Raw genomic sequence first — 13688 nt, 5'->3', positions numbered from 1 at the left:
AATTTCTTCCGACTTTTATACAATTCTTTTTATCTTATTTAACTAGGTCAAGATCTCGTATTTCAAATATCTCAATGTGACACATGTCCTCTTAAATAAAAATTGGCTCTGCAATCAATATTAATGTATATCATTCTCATCGGTGAACCTTGATCTTCACTATTTCTCTCTAAAATTTCTCTCAAGCATAGAAGTCCTAAATCTTCTAAAATAAATAAATAAGAGAGGGTCTCCTCATGGCCACCAAATATTGAAAGTTTGAAACCATTTCTAACTCTCCTCAATCCTTCATTCCAAACATACCCTTGATTTACTTATTTCAATAAAACAAATTAATATTTTTTAGGTAAAAATAGAAACTGGTAATTACCTTCTTGTACTAAAATAGATTTAAATGATTTGATACGCATAATAATAACCAATGATAATGTTAAGGAAAGAATAGTGATTTAGCACTAATGATTGAAGGCCTAGGAAGATTGGAAAAAAGTTGAAAATAATGTGAGTTAGATGTAGAAAGAGACATGTGAACTGAAGATATAACTGTAAACAGAGTTTAACCGCAAAACACGATACATTTTACCAAATTTGGGATATAAAGCAAATGATAATGATGATTTGTGATTAATGACTGCGACCAGCTCACGACATTTATTATGTTTTGGTGAAAAACACAATAAGTCTTTGAAGTGAAGGCCCATAGAAAAGGGTGTTTTCAAAAACATAAGAAATCAAAGTAATTTGTAAAATATGTAAGGACCTAGATGTTATTATGGGAGTAATGGCCCGTCCTACATTCCAAGATTAGTGGGTTTATAGTATTAGAGTGGTGTTGGAGTGATAGAGATGGACACTACGTTGTGCTGACGTGGAGGTGTGCACAAAATCATAGATTTTTCACTCGTATATCAAGGAAAGTATTTATGATTTTGTGCACCCCTCCACGTTAGCAATGTGTAACACAGTGTCTTATGCAATCACTTCAACATTTTCTTTATCACTATGATTTTATTTTCTTTCACAAAAAATAAAATGGTGATTTACTAAAAATGATAAACAAATTGATAAATTTGAAGGTCTAACTCAAAATCAATTGGCAATGAGTGAAGAGGCTCAAGAGTTTATAAGGAGAGAGACAAAGTAATTTATGTCCAATGTGAGACTAAACTTAACACATCCACGTACGTGTGGGCCAAAGCACATAGAGATATGAACTGGGGTGACGTGGAGGAAAAACGGCCCGCTCTGATACTATGATAAATTTGGGGGGTCAACTCAAATCAATTGGCAATGAATGGATAGGCCCAGAGTTTATAAAGAGAGAGACCAGGTAATTTATGTCCAATATGGGACTAAACACAAATTAAAATAAAAAAAATATTGTTCCTTATAGAGGTCGATTTGTGATAAATTGACCTCGATAACGATTTCATCATTCAATCCACAAAATAATAAAAAGAAGATAAAAAAATAAGGATTTTTTACGTGGTTCGGCAAATGTGCCTACATCCACGAGTTCGGGGAGCCGTTTCACTATAAATCTCACATTTACATGGCCTCGTCACCTCCCCTCCGTCTTTCTCTACCTTATTCCTCTTTTCTTCCTCTACCTTCTTTCCTCTTCTTTTTACAATGGTCTCAAAGGCCTTTAAATAGAAAAATCATAAAAAGAGTTTTAACTCTAATTAAGTTACAATTGACCATATTACCCCTTATCCAAATTAATAATTACATAAAAAAATGAAGAATCTTCTTAAATTAATATTTTTCCTTAATAAGATAAAATTCTCATCAAATGATGTCACGTATCTACCTCGAGATATGTGTTGATGATACAAATGGACGATCCGGATGAGAGACGATTTTATCCCTCCACACAGCCCCCTCTCAAAGGTGAAACTCGATGTATTGAAATCTGCCTTCGAGAAATACTTCTTATCTGAGTAAGCACCATCTTAAATTTTTAAACTGGTATGATTATTGATTCCTCAAGCTTATTTTCTTTTTTATGTCTTTTTACAAATTTGATATTCGACTTGGTCAAGCTCCCATAATATGCAGATATTTCAATAATAGAATTATCGCAAAGCTAAGCTTGGTTTCCTTGATAAGCCAAAACTTTGACAAATGATTAAAAAACAGATTGAAATCCCAGATCGAGCATAGATCCCAGAATAATTTAAGACGATTGGGTATAGATCCCAAATTGATCCAAGACTTAAATGAATAATAGAATAACCTATCGAAGTCCCAGATCGGGTTTCGATCTCAAAACGATCTAAGACTTTAATAAATAATAGAATAACTGATCGAAATTTCAAATCGGACTTGAATCTTAGAATGATCCAAAACTTAAATAAACAATAAAATAATCGATCGAAGTCCCAGATCAGACTTGGATCTAAAAATGATCCAAGACTTTGATAAATAATAGAAGAACCATAGCTGTCATTGCCTTGTAAAAATTTGTTTCACTCCCCTTAGATTGAAACTTGATTCACATTGAACCGACCTTATTGTCTTATTGGATTTCGCATCACTCACCTCATAGAGTGATGCGAAATTCCAAGAGGAACTGACCTTATTGGGTTTTCATATCACTCATCTCATAGAATGATGCTCGAGTTTAGGAGGAACCGACGTTATTGGGTTTTTGCGTCACTCACCTCATAAAGTGATGTTTGGGTCAAAGAGGAACCGACATTATTGGATTTTCATATCACTCACCTCATAGAGTAATGCTCGGATCCAGGAGGAACCGACTTTCTTGCTTTATAAAAATTTGTTGAATCCACCTGAAAAACTTGAATAAATGGAGATCACTAAGTTCATAGAATATAATATTTTTAATAACATAGATTCATAAAATAATCTTTTTTTTTCTTATAAAATTTGAAGAAAATCAAGTACATTTTCTTACCTTATTGAAAACTTCATGGAAAATGATTTACAATATCATCCTTAAAAATTAAGGGTGCAACTTAATTCGGTTCAAACCGAGAACCAAACCAAATCGTAGAATTTGGATTGGTTTGGTTCGGTTTAAATGGGTATCGATTCGATTTCGGGTTTATAAAATAAAGAACCGATAACTTCGGTTCGATTCTCGGTTCAGATAATATAAAAACCCGAACCAAACTAAAATCGAACCAATATTAATATAAAATAAAATATTAAATTTATATTTTAATTTTTAATTTAATTTTTTTACTTTTTTTATAAAACTACCCAACCCTCGTCTCTCTCTCTGGTATCCACGACCTGCGACTGCCACCGGCAGCCAACGGCTCATCTCTCTCTCTCTCTCTCTCTCTCTCTCTCTCTCTCTCTCTCTCTCTCGTTTATGACGCAATGCAGTGCAGAGATGGTGAGACCTGGGATGGTGCATCTCTTTCTCTCTCTGTGCCTGCGACGGTACGATTTGAGTCTGCAGCTGCGACGGTGCGTCCCTCTCTCCCTCTCTCTCTCTCTCTCTCAAGCTATAAAATAGCCTAACAATGGGAGAGATGAGAGAATTTTAACTCTTCCTTAGCAACACATGGAACCGAACCAAACCGAAATAAGGTCGGTTTGGATTGGTTCGTTTCTAAAATAATTCGGTTCAGTTTTGATTCTTATATAATGAAATCGATCTTGATCGGTTCGGTTCTAATTTTATTCTAAATTGAACCAACCCGAACCAAGTTGCACCCCTATTAAAAATATATCTCTTATGTAATCCCAAGTCCAAGTCCTTAATTATACTTGGATCGAGCCCCTAATTACAAAATAACTACTTTACTCTAATGATTGGGCTTGCACCGAGCCCCCGTGTATACCTTTAATCTCAATCAATTAGAATAATGGGATAAACCTCTTACCTAAACGAAGTCTCTCAACTCAATCAAGTTGGGTACGAGATTAACCCCTATACTACTTTTAAATCGAGTCACCTCAAGTAACAAATTAGGTCATATAAAACCCTTATTATGAGCTCGAACTAAATCCCCAAATATACAATGGATTATAACTTGGATAATAAATTGAGCTACTTAACTCAACGGAATCTGTAGACTTGATCGAGTTAAGCATAAAATTAACCCCCTCAATTTTTCCTTTTGTCGGGACAATCAAACAAAACAAATTGAATCACATGGGATTTATCTTATGGGTCCGAATGAAGCCCCCATCTTATTTTATGCTGAGTTGACTCAAATAATAAATTATTTCACGTGACAATTTATTATGCGGGTGACCTAAGCCCTCGAGGGACTTTGTTAATCCAGTGCGATTTGGTGAAAATTGGAGTCCCTAATAAATCAAATCGATCCAATGTCCTTTTTACCTTTATTTCTTTATACCATCGTATGAATTACAATATAGATCAAATATTGATGCACAAGTCCAATTCAATTCACCCTCTTAACTCTTATTACTATTACTATTTACTTTATTAAACAAATCATGAAATAAAATAAAATTTTCTATATTTATCCGTTTTAATGTAAATAATGCCTGATAATATCGATATTCATGTATCCTTCCAGCGGAGTACTATTATTGTGGTGTATGTGTCCATGATAGAGTCGAATGGAATTTTCCATCTAAGAAAGCATCGTAACCGTTCATGTGGCTGCACTTGCAATGACCTTTTCGAAGTTGGAGTGGATCAACCCCTTCCATCTAAGAAAGCATCATAACCGTTCATTTGGCTGCACTTGCAGTGACCTTTTATGAACGAATTATTAGCAACACATTTCAATTCACATCCAAAATTGATGTATTCTAAATACATCTAATAAAAACTTTGAAAACTAACTTTTTTTTTTTTTTTTTAATCTCATGTTTCCAAAACAGAGATAGAGATGGGGGTGTTACCATTGTTCAACGTTCTGAACGACCATGTGATCCAATTTCCTTATCGTACTTTCTTCTGTCTACTCAATTGTTTGTGTACCCAAAATTGTGCAGCCGAACCCTATTCCAACGTCCACCTTCCCGTCCATTCAACACTCACCTAACCAAAACGGCCCACCCTTCAACCGTGCCATCTAATAACGCTGTCATACCTTTCCTTACCCTTTAAAATCATGATCATAGATCTCTATCTTGACCTGGTCATGATTTTTTCTTTCACAAAATAAAATAAATCTCAAATCCTAAATTTGAAGGAGCCAGTATTCACGACAGCTCCTACTTCAAATTGAGACCTCGATCATATCGTATGATTTCTCATGATTTTTTCTCTTCGTTTCCACAAATGACGTCAATTATAGAGGTTGATTTTGTGATAAATCGACCTCTCGATCATAATTTCATCATTTAATTTATAAAATAATAAAAAGAATATAATATATATATATATATATATATATATATATATATATATATATATATATATATATATATAATTTTTTATGTGATTCGACAAACGTACGTACGTCCATGAATTTAAGGAGTCGTTTCACTATAAATCTTACGGTTACAAGACCTTCTCACCTCCTTTCCGTCTTTCTCTACCTTATTCCTCTATTTTTCCTCTACCACTACAACATTTTTTGTGTATAGCGTCGGTTTATAGCAGCGGATGGATGTTTCAGCTGCAATATGGTACGTTTTTTGCAGCGGATAATTTTATCCGTCGCTATAGGGGACCATTCATACCAAAAATTAAAAAACAATCAAATTTGTTGCAGCGGATTTTTTATCCGCCACTATAGGGGACCATTCATACCCAAAAAATTAAAAAAACAATCAGTTTGTTGCAGCGGATATTCTTATCCGCCGCTATAGGGGATCATTCATACCAAAAATTAAAAAACAATCAATTTTTTTGCAGCGGATATTTTTATCCGCCACTATGGGGGACCATTCATACCAAAAAATTAAAAAAACAATCAATTTATTGCAGCGGATATTTTTATCCGCCGCCATAGGGAACACATTGAAATATTTGTTGCAGCGGATAATTTAATCCGCCGTTATAGGGGATTATTCATACATAAAAATTAAAAAAAAAATCAATTTTTTGCAGCGGATAGTTTTATCCGCCACTACAGAGAACACATTAAAATGTTTTTTGGAGCGGATATGTTTATCCGTCACTAAAAATCAATTTTTTAAATATAAAAATTTGATTTATTGAATTTTTGTCTGTATCAATTTTTTTAAGTCTATGTATAGGAGCGGATTAGATTTTCCGCAGTTGTAGACCACGGTTCCTTTAAAAAAAAATGATTTAAACTATATATTGCAGCGGATTGAAGTTTCCGCAACTGTAGTGCGTGTTTTTTTTTTTTTTTTTTTTAAATTATTGTAAAGAAATTAAACGTTTCACCAAGCTTAATATAGCTGCGGATTAAAGTTTCCGCAGCTGTTCGCAATTTTTTTTAACACATTCTCTCTTCTGCTGGAATTTTACAAAAAGTTCGAAACTCCCTCACTCTCTCTTTCATTTTCTCTTCTCATCTTGTCATTCTCTCTCTCTTTAAAAACCCTAAACATTGGAGCATCTCCGTGCGACTTCACCGATATCGCGCACTTTTACTGGTGAGTCTCTCTCTCTCTCTCTCTCTGAAATTATAGACACACAGAAACGAGCATAGATCTATGAATGGAGTATATCTATTTTATTCCGTATATCGCCCAATTTTTCCATCCAAATTCAAAAGTTTCGATTTTTTCCTTGTCAAATCTATCTCTGTAAATCGTCTACTCTCTTGTTCCAGAGGGCTTGAGCAGGATAAATCGCGAGAAAATGTTGTCCCAAGCTCCAATTGAGTCGTTGAAAGCTGAATCTTCGTCATCTGTAGATTCAATTACTCAATCTCCTTTTAAAATATCCGAAGACGGATGCAAATATTATTTCTCTGATCTTAGAGGTGTTCAATGGCGTATAAATTTGGGGATTTTGCCCTCTTCTTTTTCTTCAATCGACGAACTTCGACGTGTCACCGCCGATACTGGAAGGAGGTAATTTTATTTTTCGTTTTTTTGTTTGTTTTTTTTTTTTTTTTTTTTTGGGTATTTGTTAGTGTAAAATTTGGGGCCTGTTTGGATCTCCCAGAGGAAAGATATTTCCAATAGCTCTTAGTACTTTGATACTTAAAAGTAATTAAAAAGAGATAAATTTATTTAATATGGTTTGATGGACGAGATCTCCTCCTCCTCCTGCTTTGTGCACAAACAAGCTCTTAAAGTACTTTTTTTGGGTGCAAAAATTAGCAATCCAAAACAAATGCTTAGTAGTTTAGATACTTGAAAGTACCTAAAAAGAAGTAAATTTACTTCAATTAGTATGGTTTGATGGATGATAACCTTTATTTTGCACAGAAAATCTGTTAAAAACATGTTTTTTGGCCCAAAAATGGTAATTCTAGGTTTAGCCCCATAGTTTAGTCAGTTGACATTATAATGGAACTTTGAGTTCATGGGGTTCTAGTCCAGCTTATGTAACCAAAAAATAAAATAAAATTGGCAATTCAAACAGGTCGTTATGGTTTTGATGCATGGAATTACATTAAGGAAGTGAATTTATTGTATCTAGCATGCTTTGATCTATAATCACTTCGGAATTTGTTTCATGTAGGTGCCTTGTTAATGGGAGTGTTTTGAGGTTTAGATGATTGGAATAAAATCGGGAGTATTGGTTATGATTAGCATAGTCTTCAACTTTAATGGCTTATCTCAAAGGATTTTGTTCTTTGAATTATTGGAATTACTTTAAAATTTTCCTTTTAGTTTTTATTTGCATGTTTAGATACTTGGAAATAGGAATTCTCCATCCTAGATACCTAGATCTTAACAGTTTTTTTCCTTTTCTGTGAGGGGGGTGCATATGTATTTTTTTTTATGCCATACATCTTCATGGTTTGAAGCTGGAATTGCATAAAGTTCTCAGTGCATTTGTTTGTAGAGATTTGGTCTGAAAGTAATGACAAGGGACTCGATTAGGTGGTTGTGTCATGATTGAGCTAATGAGGATTCTAGGATTAGTGGTACTAGGATTCTGTGCTGTGGATTATTTTGGTTATCCATAAGGAGTAAAAGTTTAATATATAGTTTTATGTTATTGTATGTTTTTTTTCCTTTGCCAATAAAGATTGAAATTGTGGTCTTTGCTTGATCTTTCTATTGGAAAGGGAATTGTTGATGAGGATCTGTTTTGTTCTTTCTGAAATTGTGGGATTTTCACTTTGTTCCAATTAAATCTCTGATACAGTTAGTTTTGCTATGTTGCATTTCCTTCTAAATGGGTTGGTGCATGTTATGTCTTTAAGAAAATTCATGAATTGATTATAGTATCCATGTTATCTTTTAAGCTAGTCGTCAAACACAATATTTGGAGACTACACAAATTGTGTTTGAGTTATTTGATAATTGTGGGCCAACTACATTGAGGAGTCTAATTTAAAGAAAGTTGGTGTTTTCCACAGGTATGCTGGTCTAAGAAGACATCTTCTAGTTGATCCACATTTCCCCAAAGAGGGAAATAACTCTCCTGATCTTGTCATGGACAATCCACTGTCACAAAATCCAGGTACATTTACTTTTATTCTTTAATGCAGATTAAGCGTGTTTTGCCTTAAGACTGAATTGTTATCTCAAAACCTTTCCTAACTAGGACCTGGTAATTTCTTATGTTTCGTGATATCTTGTGATTGCTTTTTTACACTCTTACTCAACGTTTTGGTAGATAAACACCATAAGCGGGTACACATGTTGTTGGTCTTAATAATTCAATAAGGGTGTTGTGTTTTTTTTGTTGGGCAAGGAAGGGGTAAGTGGTTAATGGAGTTAAGGTGGGTTCAACGAGATTTAATTATTACTAAGTCAAATTAGGAGATGTAGTAATATTTTGCTGGCTTACACTGGACTATGATGAAACGATCCGCAGACAAACTTATGTTACTTTGATCATACTAGAAAAATATTTTTATTTTGCAAGGTACTGTTTGTAACCTATTTAAGCAAGGTACTGTTTGTAACCATTGACACGGCTTAGATGCACCATTCAATGGTTATCCCAAGGTGATCTAGTTGGCCAAATTTTGACCTGGTAGAGGAAAATCTGATGTATGTCGTTTCTGCTATGCACAGCCAGCCTGTACCAAGTGAAATCAATTGGTGGATTTCTATTATTCTAGTTGGTAAATTCTTCTGTTTTAGTTGCATCAGTTATAGTCACGCATATTAACAAACTGCACTGTTAAGTGATTTATTGTATGTATTATTTCTTCTATAGCAGTTTCAACATCTTATTATGTTTTACCCAACGTTTGCCTTTGCCTTGAGTGGTTTGGATAGATAGGATTGTGGACAACATGATTGTTGTTGAAAAGTAGGGACCAACATGGGAAATAGACCTATGGAGTGTACTGCACCTTGATCCCTGATCTTGGGTACAACATGATCGGCTTCATCTTATATTAACATTATTCAGATGTTTCTTTGTAATCACTGATGAGAGAAAAAAAGAAAAGGTGCTTGGTAGAAAGTAGGGGGCATCAAAGTAGATTTTTTTTCTTCCATCATCAAATGATGAACTCTTAGCCATCCAATAAACTGTGAAACCACCTTATTGTATTGAAAAACAAAGGTGACTACTTTACATGTTAGATGCATATTAGTCTGGATCCTTGTAGCGATGCATATATGGTATAAGCCAAAATTCTTTTAGTGTTGTGTCCTTGTTACATAGATGTGCACTTGTGAGTTTTTTTTTTCTTTTTGTGGCCCTGGTAATATCAATTTCCTTTTCTTGTTCAGCAACACAGAAGACTGTAGATGGCCCTCCAATGAAGGACTGGCGAGGGGGTCGTGGAGCTGCGCAAAACATCATACCCAGTTCGACTGGTGCTGCAAAGGTATTACTCTGAATTAACTTTTAAACAATCCTTCTCTTGGTTTGGAGTTTTCTATGTGAATTGTAATTATGCTTCTGTGGTTGTAGGCTGTTGGAAAAGTTCTTCCAGAACTTAATGGCAAGCTCACTGGAATGGTATTCCGTGTTCCAACACCGAATGTATCAGTCGTGGACTTAACCTGTCGACTTGAGAAAAGTGCTTCATATGAAGATGACAAAGCAGCCATAAAGTATGTCATTTCTAATAGTTTAAACAGAGATCTTGTGTCATGTGAATCATCCTTTACAATATTACTCTTTCTTTCTATCTTTCTAGTCCTTAATACGTTCATACTCATTTCAAAGTAACATTTGATCAACTTTTAAATTCTCTCCCAGGTATGCATCAGAGGGTCCATTGAAAGACATCCTTGGATATACGGAGGATGATGTTGTTTCCAATGATTTTGTTGGTGACTTAAGGTAGAAGTCCTGTTTAAAATACTCTTTTTTTCTAGAACTGTAGATGAAAATGTATTAATGAAGAAGAAATATATAGAGAAGGTTGAGAAGGCTTACCTGGTATAGAGTTAAAGAAACACATTCCATCTTTATATATTGTTTTTGAAGGATATATAATAATTTTTTATTTAAAAAAAAAAAGCGTATAGCAGCGGATTTTAATATCCGCCGCTATATGTGTTATATATTTTTTTTAAAAAAAATTGACATATTGCAGCGGATCTTAATATCCGCCGCTATATGTGTTGTATTTTTTTTAAAAAAATTGACCTATTGCAGCGGATCTTAATATCCGCCGCTATATGTATTATATTCTATTTGTTAAAATCTCGACTTATTGCAGCGGATATTAATATCCGCCGCTAAAGATACCACCTGCAACAGCGGAATACATTATCGGCCGCTATAATTAGCGACAGAGGAAATAACGACGGATCTTTGGTTCGGCTGCTCATTGCCGCAATAGCTTTTACCGACGGAAAAATGACCTTGTAGCGGCGTAAAAATCCGCCGCTGTAGATAAAAAATGTTGTAGTGTACCTTCTTTCCTCCCCTTTTTATAATGACATCAAGATCTTTAAATAGAAAAATCCTAAAAAAAGTTTTAACCCTAGTTCATTTGTAATTGATCATATTGCTCCTTATCCAAATTAATAATTACATAAAAAAGAATAGAAAAACTTCTCTTCAATTGTGATTCTTCTTTAATAAGATAAAATTCTCTTCAAATGATATCATATGTCCACCTCTAGATGTGTGTTGATGATACGAATGAACAATCTGGATGAGATACAATTTTATCCCTCCACATTCTTTATTAAAATAATTAATATATGTAGACATGAGAATGTTCAACTTTGAACCTCAATGCTACGTTGTTTGGAGTCGCCACCATTCTTTTTTGTAAATGGGTGTGAATGGGCACCCGAATCGATTATTTTGAAAACCATTTTTTTTATGGCATTGTAGTGACTCTCAATCATGGAAAAGGTATGGTCTACCTAAGATCTAAGTAAGGGGATTCGGTTAGAGAATGGGGAAGGTGTTAAGCACCCCATTCTCTCCACCTAAGGTGGTTACCTTTAGATTTGGTCGTTTTGAAAATGATTAAAATAACAAGTAGAATGCATGAGATGCATGAAGTGGGTGGGTGCATATAGTGTGTATGTACCTCATTGGAAGAGATTTTAATGTTGGTGTTGACATAAGAGATATCTTATAGAAAAAGACATTCTATGGAGTCAACACACTTTTGCATGAGTTGAAATGTTGGTTTATGATTTTAGAAAAGTTCCATGAAAGGAATTCTCTTAGATCTATAACCTTAATGCATGCATGTTTAGCTAGAAACTTAGTGTTTTAACCCCATCAAGAAAGTTACACATTTCTTCATCATAACCAACATGTGTGATGTGTGTGTATAGTGTACATTATGATGCATGATATGAGAATGGGTTAAAAAGGACTTCAACCTCCATCCTTTCGATCAAACCGCCTCAAGTATTCCATGCCCAAGGTTGAGGTTCAATCTACTCGGGATGAAGGAGGGTTCTCCATTACATCCTAAGGGTTTCTAAAAAAGAAAAGAGAGGGTTAGAAGAAGAAGATGCAAGATAAAAGAAAATAAATAAATAATTACTATCCCACCTTGTCCCTTTTGGAAGTCTTGAGAGAACTTGAGCTTGAGTAATGAACTTCAGAGTTGAAGGATATAGTTGATGGTTAAGAGAGTTGAAGGTTGAAAGTTGAGAGATGAGAGATGAGTAGAGATTTTAGTAGAGTTTTAGGTTGAGAGATGGGGGCTTGAGAGCATGAGTTGTTCTTAGAAAATGAGGGTATTTATAGAGTTTTTTGAGAACTTTTGGGGATAAAGTGGTCCAACCCTAAAAATAAAGAAAATGGACATGAGATTTAGGTTGTTTCTTTTAGGAGTTTCCATTTGTATGAGGGTAAAAATGACATTTGTGAAGAAACCCTAAAAGCATGCTTTGATCCTTGGTTTTTTGGTAAATAGAGGTGAGAGAACAAAAGTACTTTTGGGAGGATGAATGGAGGAGTGACATGTGTAAAAGTGGAGTGGTAGGTAAAAAGTAGATCTTGGTTTATTTGTAAATAACTCATAAAGCAAGGGTGGAAGTGTAGTTTTGAAATGGACCAATGGGAAAACAAAAGCACATTTGGGAGAGTGAATAGGAGGATGACATGTGTAAAGGTGAAGTGGTAGGTAAAAAGTAAATCTTGGTTCATTTGTAAATAACAAATAAAGCAAGGGTGGAAGTATAATTTTGAAATGGACCAATGGGAGAACTCCATGTATGTACTTGAAGATTCCCACCTTTTAAGGGCATAATGGGAAGTTCTCTCACCTTTATGGATTATTACCAAAGATCAAATAACCTTTTTGACTTGACTAGACTTTTTGAGAAGGGCATTCTTGAGTTTTCACAAAAGAAAAGTTGACCCTCCAATTAGATGATGCATTGGGCATTGGGGGCTTATGAGGTATCAACATGTGTCATCTTATGAAGGGGTGAGAGAATGGACTTGGAATGGGCTTGGTGTTGGGCTTGGGTTTGGGTTAGGATATGGACTTGGGTTTGGGCTTAGGAGGGACTTGGTGTTAGGTTTGGGTATGGACTTGGTGTTGGGTTTGGATATGGACTTGGATTTGGGTTAGGACATGGACTTGGGTTTGGAATATGAACTTGGGTTTGGACTTAGGATATGGGTGATGGACATAGGTTTAGGGACAAGGTATGGGCATGATATGAGATGCAAATAGTATGCATGTATGCATGAATATGATGCCAAGTGGCAATGTGGGTCCATTGAGAAGTTTAAGTCTGACTCAAAATCAATTCGAGAAAATTTGGATTTTCCTAACGGTTTCGTGCAAATTGGGGTGTCTACAATATACATAAGACAATCCCATATAATAACACATTTCTATAACAAATGGGTATTACTATTTGCTATACTTGCTTTTACTTTTATACGTCTAGAAAAAAAAAAAACCTTTAATAAATACTTATGAAAAAGATATAAAAATAAATATAAGAACAATACCTAATTTGATTTTAAAAAAATCATTATTAATATCCATATCTTCTAAGTACTTTATAAACATATATGGCACTGAAATTTTCTTTCATAACCTATTTTGTGCTTTCTCCAAAATAAAACGAGTTATCTCTGAGAAAACCTTATTATCCTTAAGAATATCTTGTCTCAATCCAATGGTCAAGATATGATGATATTCCAAAACATTGAAAAAAATAAATAAATAATCTCTCCCTAACAATATACACGTAGCATTTCAAATTGGCCCCAACCTACAATTCAG

General features: G+C 34.5%; 1 protein-coding gene across 1 annotated transcript; it reads left to right on the top strand.

Annotated features, from left to right (window-relative positions):
* Nucleotides 1-6279: 6279 nt before the first annotated feature.
* Nucleotides 6280-10310, top strand: LOC147397479 (glyceraldehyde-3-phosphate dehydrogenase GAPCP2, chloroplastic-like). Its single transcript, XM_086450206.1, has 6 exons — nt 6280-6528; nt 6708-6951; nt 8415-8518; nt 9748-9845; nt 9932-10074; nt 10223-10310. The coding sequence occupies exons 2-6, from the start codon at nt 6737-6739 to the stop codon at nt 10308-10310; spliced, it is 648 nt and encodes a 215-aa protein (XP_086306332.1). The 5' UTR covers nt 6280-6528; nt 6708-6736.
* The last annotated feature ends 3378 nt before the right edge of the window (nt 10311-13688 follow it).

Source organism: Akebia trifoliata, chromosome 8 (assembly GCF_017979445.1).
Source record: "Akebia trifoliata isolate Shusen 1 chromosome 8, ASM1797944v1, whole genome shotgun sequence".
Taxonomy (NCBI): domain Eukaryota; kingdom Viridiplantae; phylum Streptophyta; class Magnoliopsida; order Ranunculales; family Lardizabalaceae; genus Akebia; species Akebia trifoliata.
Note: the sequence above shows the minus strand (reverse complement) of the source record. Positions and strands in the feature narration are given on the sequence as shown.

Bases quoted from the DNA above. Each gene is read 5' to 3' on its own strand.
- LOC147397479 (XM_086450206.1), top strand. From the start codon at position 6,737: ATGTTGTCCCAAGCTCCAATTGAGTCGTTGAAAGCTGAATCTTCGTCA. The intron at 9,846-9,931 runs GTATTACTCTGA...CTGTGGTTGTAG, and splicing joins GTTCGACTGGTGCTGCAAAG to GCTGTTGGAAAAGTTCTTCC. The intron at 10,075-10,222 runs GTATGTCATTTC...ATTCTCTCCCAG, and splicing joins GATGACAAAGCAGCCATAAA to GTATGCATCAGAGGGTCCAT.